At 37.6% G+C, this 11,766-nt stretch overlaps 2 protein-coding genes across 2 annotated transcripts in view; one reads left to right on the forward strand and one right to left on the reverse strand.

Annotated features, from left to right (window-relative positions):
- LOC115804608 (multiple epidermal growth factor-like domains protein 11) overlaps positions 1-4,259 on the forward strand; it is an 18,627-nt gene extending 14,368 nt beyond the window's left edge. Inside the window, exons 19-23 of the mRNA XM_030765120.1 lie at positions 239-472; positions 872-962; positions 1,177-1,302; positions 3,564-3,778; positions 4,084-4,259. Of these exons, the coding sequence (XP_030620980.1) occupies positions 239-472; positions 872-962; positions 1,177-1,302; positions 3,564-3,778; positions 4,084-4,259 (842 nt within the window). The remainder of the gene's footprint in view (positions 1-238; positions 473-871; positions 963-1,176; positions 1,303-3,563; positions 3,779-4,083) is intronic.
- Positions 4,260-6,999: 2,740 nt separating this feature from the next.
- Positions 7,000-9,398, reverse strand: LOC115804609 (zinc-alpha-2-glycoprotein). The gene is made up of 4 exons (XM_030765121.1): positions 9,389-9,398; positions 9,021-9,296; positions 7,583-7,855; positions 7,000-7,106 (listed from the first exon to the last, which is right to left on the reverse strand). Exons 1-4 carry the CDS (start codon positions 9,396-9,398, stop codon positions 7,000-7,002), a joined length of 666 nt encoding a protein of 221 aa, XP_030620981.1.
- Between the last annotated feature and the right edge of the window lie 2,368 nt (positions 9,399-11,766).

Here is an 11,766-nt window from a genome sequence, read left to right on the forward strand (position 1 = left end):
TCTTTTGAAATTGTTCTTTTGAAGCTAAAGCTTTTTTTTAATATGAGTGGTGGGAGATCACCTTTAAATGAGTTCTAATCCTATTACTAGAAAAGTATCAGACCATATTACCAACGTTCTACGGATCTAAGTTAAAAAGTCTTTTTTTTTTTACTGCAGACATTAACAGTAGTGTTTGAGGGTTGGGTTACAATCAGATTCTTGCACTAAAACTCCACATTCTGTGTTTGTGTTTCAGCAGCGATAGTAATGGAGGAATTGAATCCCTACACTAAGATCAGTCCTGCTCTGGTGTCTGAGAGGCAGTCGGCAGGTGTTATTACTGGAACCATCTTCCTGCTGCTGAGTGTGATGGCATTGTTAAGTGTGTTGGTGTGGTACAGACACAAACAGCAAGTGAAAGGCCATGACATCCCCAATGTTTCATACACACCTGCTCTGCACATCTCTACTACAGACTACTCTTTGTCTGGTGAGTTTGACTGTGTCAGTAGGTTTGTGTGTTTGTGTGTGTGTGCGTGTGTGTGGCAGGCATGTGTAATACGTCTACACTCTAAAATGTGTGGGAGAATGACTCTCTTGTTTCCTTTTTTCATTATATATGCTTCTTTTCCATCAAACAGCATACTGCGGTATATCTATTTTACCTCAGAATCTCTCAGAAGGATAATGGCATCAATGAATTGGAAATATTTTCCTCTGTCTGTCAGTGTACTTCGGAAGCCACTCTCAAAACAGCTGGGCCCACAGAAATTCCTTTGTGGTGTGTGTGTGTGTGTGTGTGTGTGTGTGTGTGTATGTGCGTGTGCGTATATGTGTGTGTGAGAGTGTGTTTATGCTTGTGTTCTTTTGTATTGACCTTTCTTCTCAGAGCACACTCCTAGTAGTCGTTCTAGCTACTGTTTCTCCAATCCTGGATACCACACACTTGGACAATGTGAAATCACCCCTCATCAAGAGAAATTACAGGTATACGCTGCCCCCACCCTCATAACCCTGGAGTAACGTGACATGTAATATGTAATGTTTTCGGTTTAAAGGTTGGGGTTAAGAATACACGCATCAAACTATAGTCTGTGCGTGCTTTTGAGTTTGTAGTTCCTAGTTTTATAGTTGTTCAAATATTAGGAGACAAAGACAAATTAACACAAAATCATCTAGATCAAAATCCGTATTTCACTTTGACTCTCAGGTGAAGACAAGGAGAGCAGAGAGGAACAATGTGGACCGGAGATCATATTGCAATCTAAGTGAACTTGGTCAGTTTTCAAAGCTGAATCCAGAAAGACAGAAACTCACAAATGACAGTTTACTAAAGCAACAAGCTATATAACCTTATTTTATAACCTTTATTTGTAAATATAAATGTTGCAGTGTAAAAACTGATGTTACTTGTAGTACATGACACTATAAAGCAAATTTGAGGAGGTCATTTAATCTTTTTTTTCTCACTTTTTTAACATGCTATGAAATAAAATATCCTTCATAAAGACCTCATAAAATGTGTTAAAAATATGAGAGCCTTAAGTTAAGTGCTGTTAGTCTATAAGGTTACCAACTTGGCCTCTCTGCAGGTGTGTACTATGTGGACCATCGATACAGCTCTTACCTGGTAGAGCAATGCTACAGAGGTATAGTATACTTATATTTGTGCCTGCCACTGACCAGAACAATCAATGTTGTCCCTTATTTTAATAACAAATTGAGCTGTACCTCAGTCTGCCCGACCTGCTGTAAATCATCACTTCACTGACAACACTAATCCCAAGAGCTAATACGCTCGCTGGTCCTCAACCTGTAAACTCACTCTTCACAGATCAACTCACAGATCAATCAAGGATTTAGTGATCTATTTAATCCATATATTTGAAACATTGTATTAGGATTTTTTTTTAATTAAATGAACTGCCATATAACGGTACTTCTGTAGGTATACACATACCTGTGCTGATCAGCGTGTCAAATGGTTGTTACCATGAAGATGAGTGATAACAGTGTTTCCTAGCTTCAGTGAAAAATCTTTTTATTAGAGGTGTAATCCACAGATTTGACATTCTTTTCAAGAGTTTTATGGAACTAGATATCACCATGCTAATTCTCTTATTACACGCACACTATAACATACACTGGAATTGTTTGCCTGTGTCTGAGTGTATATCAAAAAAAGCATTCCTATATGAAGATAAATCATTTACAATATAACCTTCATAATATATATGAGGCATATGTATCCCGAACTCAGAGTGTCTCGTACTGTTCAAGGAAACAATATGATCTGATTTAAGTTAAAAGCATTCTGCAACATAAAAGCCAGTCTTTGCCTCATCTACATATGCTTATATGCTCAGTGTGATCAATATATTCTGAATACAGCTGTGCAAGGCTATGGAAATAAGTTTGCTTCCATAGCATCATACAGCAGAATCAAGCACAATTAAGCATCATCAGTCAGCAGAGCATTTCAACTGAATATGACTGGGTTTTTCCCCCTTTGCTTTACTAAAAATGTACCTTGTAAAATGCCCAATGGGACAAACGTGTCTAGTAGTAAAGCCTAGTCATCTTTCCGTGGAAGATTTTGTGTCACTGCCCTAACACATAATTCTACCTGACTATCAGAGCAGATTGAATGGACATTAGGTGTTTTAGTGGTCACGGGCACATTGGAACCTACAAATACCAAGAGTAATTTTCCATGTATTATGATACTATGAAGATCTGCATAATGGAGTGGTAACCAATATTAGTAACCAATGTAAACAGACAGACAGACAGATATGCTGATGATTCCGCACACTGTATTGATTGATCTGCACTGAGTGTTACCTCTCTGATACCTCACATTCCTCAGTAAAACTCACATGACTTAAATCCAGTATAATAAACCCTTAATGCCCATGCTGCCACTGCTGTACATTCACCACTATGTGTCTCTCTTTCTCTCTCTCTGCAGGACACTCACTTGGCCTTCTGTCATCTTCCTTTTTAATGTGTGTGTTTGTGTGTCTGCATTTGAGTGTGAACAGGTCTCTCACATTCCTCCCCTGATCTCTCCCTGGTGTTGACCTTGTACTAACAAGCTAGAGAATTACGCTATTGATTTGTGTCTGAGCTGTATATATCTCTGTGTAGATACTGCAATGTTAAATAATGCTACTAAAGGTCTTTTTTCTTTGTTAAGAAAGTGAAGAAAGAAACCTCTCTCTCTCTCTCTCTCTCTCTCTCTGTCTCTCTCTAATAATTTGCTGTATGTGCATTTATGTGTGACCCAACCTGTTCAATTACTAATTATGAATATCTTCAAAAATGATATCTCATTATATCTTCCAATTAATGTGATCTCACTAAAAAAGAACATACCCCTCACAAAAAGGACATAAAGAATTCGGTCTATGTTCTATGTCAAAGCAGTCATAGAAACTGTCTCAGCAGAAACATATTGCTGCTATTTAAATGGTTGGGAATTTACTTGCCGTTTATCACGCTGATTTAGATTAAAGCTGATATTTGGCATGCAGCTCATGTACTAGACACTCACTGGACTTTCATCTCTGTTTGTGTCTGTTGTTCTCAGATTATATGAAGGGGTCTCTGTCGAGCAGTTGTTCTTTGAACAGTGAAAGCCCTTATGCCACCATCTCTGAGCCGTCAGGACTGACCTGTAAACACTCAGAGAGCAGTTATGTGGAGATGAAGTCACCTGCCCACCATCAGCTGCACTGCTGCTCTGCCAACATTGCTGCTAACTCTGCCAACAGCATAAACATTTATGATGCGGGTGAGTACAGTCAGAAATATTACATGCAGCAGAAAGCTCTTGCTTTTATTTGAGCTGTGACCATCAACATACCGGTTGCAATTCTTTTTTTTTCTGGTTTCTTTGATTGAATTAACGTTGTTATTTATTAGAACAGCTCTCTGACCTCTCCTTCCCCTTTTTGTTTTTTGTTTTTTTTAGACAATCCTAACATATATTTTCCATGACTCATTGTTTGAGCTGTGACCATCAACATACTGGTTGCAATTCTTTTTTGTTTTCTGTTTTCTTTGATTCTGATGTGACGCCCCCTCACTGTTTTGCAGAGCCCAGTGCCAGCATCTTCCAGGCAAGCAGTGGACTGTTTGTCAATTATTACCAGAATCCTTATGACTTGCCACGAAACAGTCACATCCCAGGGCACTACGACCTGCTGCCTGTTCGAACAAGTCCAGCCCATATTTCACCCCTCTCTGGGAGTCCCACCAGCTCACTGCTTTAGTATCAACAACATGCAGTGTACTATGGCTGTAACCACAGGGATCAGATGGGAAGGCTTGTTTCCTGTCCTGTCAGGAAACACTGGCGCTGGAAAAACGGAAGGTTTACATCTTGTCTTTTACAGGGACCCTTCTTCTCTCTGAGCTAACACTCAACATTTATAGAGCTCACATCACACAGAGTTTGATGACTGCAGTTTATGTCCATGATAAAAAATATGAAACTCTGAGAAATCAAGCTGAGAACTGTCATCACACATAGACAGGATACAGACTGACGCAGTGATGACACGAAAAGGACCTAAGGACACAAAAATGATTGCTGATGATTTTCAAGCATTTTTGATATTGATTTATGGACAGTTTATAAGCACAGGTTATCTGAACTTCAGAACTTTAAAGCCAAAGCATATGGGCATCCTCAAAGGATTTGTTTATATAACTTGTAAATAGTCCTGGCTGTACAGACTAAGGCCCTGTCACTCTAGGGTGCTCCACTGTTTTCTACAAGTGCAATGCAAACAGCAACAGAGGGACTGCATTTAAAGTTTCATGTGTAATGAAATGATCTGCCAAATAACTGTCAATAGTAGTCATGTTTTGACTGTATTTAAGTACAGTGTATTTAAGTAACTAGATTTCTTCTTCTTCTTCTTCTTATTATTATTATTATTAATTTTGTTTTAGTCACTTGTTTACATTTTGAAAGCTGAAGGTTTGATTTTGTATTGTTGTTCTTTGACATATGTTAAGATGACTTAGGTTAGTGTTGTGTTCATGTTTTCTTTACACTAAATTTGATCTAATACCAAAACATAAATACTTTCAGTTGTTGAACTGTAAATATTCCTGTATATGTGTAGCTGTTGATATTTTTTTTCCAAACACCAGACACGAGTACATGTAGGGCATTAGGACATTTCTTAGCCCTTGTTAGATGGCACTGAGTGTTTGTGTACTGTATTTAATTGAAGAAAACAGTAATCATCTACAAGTTTACCAGGTTTTAGGTCATAGCATCATTTGCATGGTAAGAGAGCTGTCAAAAAAAGTTAAATGATCCGTTGCATTTTTTCAGTCATGTGAGGAGGCTGACTTTCAGGTTTCACTGAAAATGGTGAAGCACTACTCAAAGTGTTTATAATATCAGTTCCACTGGACAAATTTCATAAACCTTTTGTATAGCTTTATATAATACTTAAAACTACCATGTCATCAAATCATGCCTTTGACAAATGGTGTTGGAAATTAGAAATATCATCAGAGCTTAAACAGTTGAATGCAACTCTGAAAATGATCAAGATGTTGTCATTAACAGTGTGGTAGAACACTCTGTAATTAACATTGTTATTTATTAAAACAGCTCTCCGACCTCTCCGTACCCTTTTGGGTTTTTTTCCTCCTTTTTTTAGGCAATCCTACTATACATTTTCCATATATATTCATACTGACTAATTGTTTGATCAAATTCTTTTTCTTTTTTCTATTGTTTTTTCATAAATTTTCAAGGATGTTCTCCAATTTTACTCCATCATGTTCTTATTGGGTTTTGATCCATTCCGTTCCTATGATGGAGGACAGTTTTAGGAATCTAATAATTAGCATTCTAAGTGGGAAAGAAATGGAGAATATGATACTGTTTTTTGTGCCCTAAAATGTTAAAATGTTCATTGCTTCAAGCTGAATAGATATTAGCCATAGCGTCTTGAAACTCAGTTATCATAGCTAGTAGATTGCATAAAAACTCTGTTTTGGTAGAACCCGGTCGACAGTGTTATTCTGATGTAAGATCATGATAGTGAACCTTTCTTTGAAGAGGCTTTCTTTTTTTCACTTAATGTTTTACCGCTGGCCCTGCGATGGACTGGCAACCTGTCCAGGGTGTTTCCCCGCCTTTCACCCTATGAGCGCTGGGATAGGCCCCACTCCACCCTCCCACCCCCCACAACCCTAATTAGGACAAGCAGCTTAGATAATGAGTGAGAGTGAGTGAGTTTTACAGATGATGGTGTAGAATGCTGAAAGTTATTGGATGATGCCATTTAGCTGACTTTGTGAATATTTTCTAAATCAATTAATAACTGTTTCAGTTAGTTCCAGGTCAGGTGACTTTAGAGGTAATTGTGAAAACACTCTGGGAAGTGGATCTTGAAGTGCACTTAAATTTTGTTGTAACTATCTTTTTTCATAACCTGAAAAATATTAACACTGACCAATTATTTACATAAGGAACACATTAAAACTAATGTAAAGAGCTAATGGACAAAGAAATTAGAAAATAATTTAATTGACAGTTCAGACATAAATTGAAAACAAGGCTCTCACGTTACTGAGAAGATGCAATATGTACAAACACAGAAAATAAAAACTTGGATATGCATCAGAGTCACATCCACACACAGTAAGTTATGAGACAAAACATCATAAGATTTCCTTTTGAAAAGAGAATATAGTTTTGTTTTGTAATAACTGACATAATCCACAGCAGGCAACATGTTAAATTGCAGTTCAATACTTCAATTATTAAACATTTGGAAATAAGGAAATCACTGTAAAATGTTGCTATGCATTTTCTGTAAAAATCTTTTTTTTTTTACAATGTATCGTTGTAAATTTTACCAACTTAGATTGAGTGATTTCCCACAGGTGCTGAAAAAGCTGTTTTACAGAGACGATGCTTATGCTTTCAGCAGTACATTTGTTTTGTTCATTCTCTAAAACTCTGTCACTGAATTTAGGATTTTACTCCTCTCCTGGTAAGTTCAAAAGAGACGGCATCTCTGACTCTTCACTTGAACTCCTCTCTACAGATAACGCCTTTTTCCGTTTTTTCAGTTTTTTCAGTAAAACTAATGATACAAATAACAAAACAACAGCTAAAGCTGTTCCCACTGCTACGGCTACGACGATGCCAGGATGCAGTGGCTCTTCTGAAAGGAAAAAAATTAATGTTACATTTATTTAAAATGCATTCTGATGCACAGCATGACTGCAAATAATCTGTATCATCTGATGTGAATTATCTAGGTGCAGTGTATGGGTGATTATTGATCAGTGCCGTGTATGGGTGATTATTGATCAGTGCAGTGTATGGGTGATTCTCGTGAAACTTTAGGTGAAGCTCACAGAGATCAGCTTTGTATTTGCATGCTTGATGACTATGAAAAAGGATGCCTTTCTTTCATATAAGTGTGATGTTCTGTAGGTACATGAATTTGACAATAAAGTCATTACTGAAATATAAATGGCTGGTTTCAAATGGTTGATTGTCCTGGTTTCATACGAATCACTATTGCTACACGCCAGTCAGATAAATGCTACTTACCCCAAGCTACTTTCATTTTCCCATTCAGGCTTATGTGTTCAATCTCACAGGAAATACCACTGAATGTCCTGTTCGCGAGACTAAGAAAACTGGTCATCTGAAACGTGCCATCCATATGAGGGAGTAGACCAGTTGTTGATGTACCATAGTAAAGGGTTGTCCCGTGCTGACTCCATTGCACGCGGATAACATCAGGATGGAAGCCACGCACTAAGCAACTCAGAAACTCATGTCCAGGTGGTCCCTTCAAAGACACTTGCACTGTTGGTTTAGCTGGATGAATAATGCAAAGTTTAATACAGTTTATTTATATAAAAATGCCATAGTACTATAATCCTAAAAGTACAAAGCTTCTATGTGATACAGTGAAAAGTATAAGTGATTTAACAGAAGAGAGTAATACATTACTTTTATCAGGACAGTGGTCATGAAGAAGCAATTTCTCCATTTCACATGCCAATTTCATGTACAACTTAGAGTATTCATGTGAGTTAAATATTTCATCTGTACCTTTTTTTTCACTACTTTTTTTTTACTCTGGCCATCAGACCTCAAAACTTGCATGCAAATTTTAACACACAAGAGGTGCGGCAAAAAGTAGCAGTTCATAAAAACATGAACCAACTAAAGTCAAAATAGAATTTTAGCTTCAGTTTGATATCTTGTACTTCTGTTTATCTCCCACACTCATTATCTAAGCCGCTTATTCTAGTTAGGATCGCGGAGGGTGCGAGAGCCTACCCCAGCTCTCATAAGGCGAAAGGCAGGGAAACACCCTGGACAGGTTGCCAGTCCATTGCAGGGCAGACACACAGACAAACACACTCACACACACACATTCATCCTTAAGAGCAATTTAGTGTCTCCAGTTCGCCTAACCTGCATGTCTTTGGACTGTGGGAGGAAACCCACACAGACACAGGAAGAACATGCAAACTCCACACATAAAGGACCCTGGCTGCCCTGCCGGGAAACTGAATCTGGAACTTTCTTGCTGTGAGGCAACAGCGCTACCCACTGCACCACCGTGCCACCTTACTTCTGTTTATTGAAGAGTTTATTGCTCTTAATTTTTTTCTTTTTCGATTTTACAATATTCCAACATCTATATTACAGCTGTACTCCACACACTGACCTCATTAACTATTCAACAAACTCTCAATAAGTTGTATCCCGTGTATTAGTGCAGAGGAAAAGCAAAATTCATTAATAATGTTTGAGTGACAATACTTTTCCCGTCTCAGTTTATCAAACAACATTTGAGCCACCGTACTGAAGTGAAGGGATATAGATTAAATTCATGCAAACTGATCATAGACTGTAGTGGTTATGAGTAAAACTGCAGATATCCACAAGTATAAACATAAAAAAGATTTAAGAATTTTAGAGAGAGAACAAGCACAGCAATAGCAATAGCAACTAGAACGTATTTTTATACCTGCTCTGGACAGGGAGTTATTGGATAGTGCAAATACAGTCCGCACTGCAGAACATATTTTATCCAGCTTCATCTGTTTGGATTTGATGTATCCAGTGAGCTCTTCTTTTCTCTCCTCTGCTAAAAACTTACCAGCCTTGCTTTTAGCAACCACAGTCTTACTCGTTAAGTCAACATGCAGTATGTCTTTGCTGTTGTAACCATAACGCCACAGATGCCCTCTTTGGTCAGTTTGGTTGAATGGACAAACTATGTATTGCTGGTAAGCATTCTCACCTGCAACGAAGGAAAAACAAAAACCCTTTAGGCTACTACAGATTTTGATATTTTTAAGTTAGTTTTCAGATGATCATACTATGTTTAAGTACCTGCTGGCATGGCAGTTCCTAAAAACATTTGTATCACAATAAGTCTGAATGAGTATGGAGGATTCAGAGAGACAAACCACCTAACTAACCAAGATGTCAAAAAGATATACAAGAATGAATAAATAAGTTGACAAATGAAAGCACTAACAGCCAAGTCAGTGAGAATAATTATGTCACAATATGTATGTTTTTACTTGTTCCTTTTTCTTCCTCCTCAACTTAGTCATCATGACCAGATGAACTTGTTGTTGGCCTCTACTACAAACTGTATTATGAATACGAGGAAGAAATGGCGGGTCAGTGGCCTCCATAATTATCGCAGCTAGATGACAACACAAATGTAACATCTTTTGTTGTTCATTTGTCTATGTGAGCCACTGGAGTAGTAAGGTTGGTTCATACTAAAATCAGATATGGGTCACTTTCAAAAATGAATATTACCAATCAGACAGAAATCTGATTTTAGAAACAATGGAATTATCCACATTGTAAGCAAAAGTGAACCAATTGAAATTTTCTCCCTAAAATGATACCCAATTTTTGACACAATTCACATTTGTGTGAGTCTTAAAAACGGTTGAAGAGCAGTGCTTTTGTGCACTCCAAGTCTGTGGTTAACATTGACAAAGAAGCATTGTGCTAGAGGAGTGCCCCCAACTTTATTTATAACCTCTTCCATAGGAAAGTGTCTACACTAGCATGTTAAACAAGATGGACTGTGGTGCCATCTGATTTTTGGAAAGTCATGATCAAACACATCGCAATAAACTGCTGAACGCACCAGTCACTTCAGGAGAAACACTATCTCTCTCACCAACTGGTTTCTTGAAAAGGTCTCAGCTATGTTTATCAAACTTGTTTGCTGCTTCAAAAAGATTCTGAATTCATTTTCAGTGCAGATGGAAGGGTCTTTTAATGGGGATCAGAAAATTATGAATGCAGAAATCTGAACAGTGAAAAATTTGAGATTTCAGGTGATAAAAAAAACAATTCAGATTATTTATACAATGAATCTGTAATTAAGTTGGCCTGGAAAAGCCCACTGTCTCACTGTTCTTCCAAATATTTCTATGTCTCTACTCCTTCCTCTTCCTCCTCTTAGGAGTAGAAACATACATCGGGACAAATACTTTATAATGTATAACAATTAGCTAAACTGCTTATAAAAGTTTTTTTAACTTTCTTAAAGTTCCACAACACTTCTGTTCTTCCCCCTCACCTTTCTATCTTAGTATCCTTCCATTCATAATGTTACCTTATTTGAACTGCTTTTATTTGTCTGTTCAGTTGCCACTTACTAGAAAATGTTTTCCATCCTCTAATCTGTACTTCCATCTCAGTTTTTACTGGCTACCAAGCTCTTTTTCACAAATTAATCTGTTACTACAATATTACTACAAAACCATACCTTGCATAAATGTCTATTGTTTTAACCATTGCTCCATTCCTCTATCTACCTTGTCTCGGCTCTATCATTTTTTTGCATTCCATTCCCTCTGTTACTTTACCTAAAAATACTGAACATGTTCTGTTCATTTTTATAACGACACCTCTTCCATTCTTTTCTGTATCTCCGTCCTCTCCCTCCCTCTCCCTCTCCGTCTCTGCACAGCTACATTAATACAGATCTCAACTATATCAACCGCTCAATATCAACTGCCGTCCTCTCCATGTTATGCAATAAACTTTTCCTTTATTTTCTACATTTCTACTCACTCTCACTCAACACATACTCTCTCTCTCTCAAGGGAATTCATAGATTACAATAACTCTAAATGCTCGTTTTATCTGAAATTTGGGAAACTGCCTTACCTCCTGCGTGTGCGAGGAAAAGAAAGCTTGGTAATAACAGAGAAACGGCCGTTTTGACCATGTCGTTCGAGTGCTTTTCAAAATAAGTCATCAGCTAAACTAAAAGTGAAAGCATCATTACCTACATAGCCGTAACGTGCCCCAGAAAGTCAGATTTAAAGCCAATTCAAATAAACAATCTAATAATAAAGAGATCCACTTTTGGTAAAACCACCTAATGCTTCTGGCAGATTGACTATGGCTCTGCAATGGCGCTGTGTTACGCTGACGGTGACGAAATGTCGTATAACAGCCAGACCACATTAAAGTATATCTTCGTTTCCTCATGACACTACGGAAATTGTTTATTTGGACTTTCATTTTGAAACATTTTGGGCGTTTTTGTGACGGGGATTTTTGACAATGATTCTTGGGAAGGAATACTGTGCAAATCTCAAGTGTCTGCGTACTGTATATCGTAACCTGCTATCGTAACCTGCTAAAACAGTGCTCTTGGAATGGCAGTGTTCAAATCAGTGGGAACTGTTATAATTTTGATTCTTATTTTTCAGGTACAACTCGCCTTA

Source organism: Chanos chanos, chromosome 2, assembly GCF_902362185.1.
Source record: "Chanos chanos chromosome 2, fChaCha1.1, whole genome shotgun sequence".
Taxonomy (NCBI): Eukaryota; Metazoa; Chordata; class Actinopteri; order Gonorynchiformes; family Chanidae; genus Chanos; species Chanos chanos.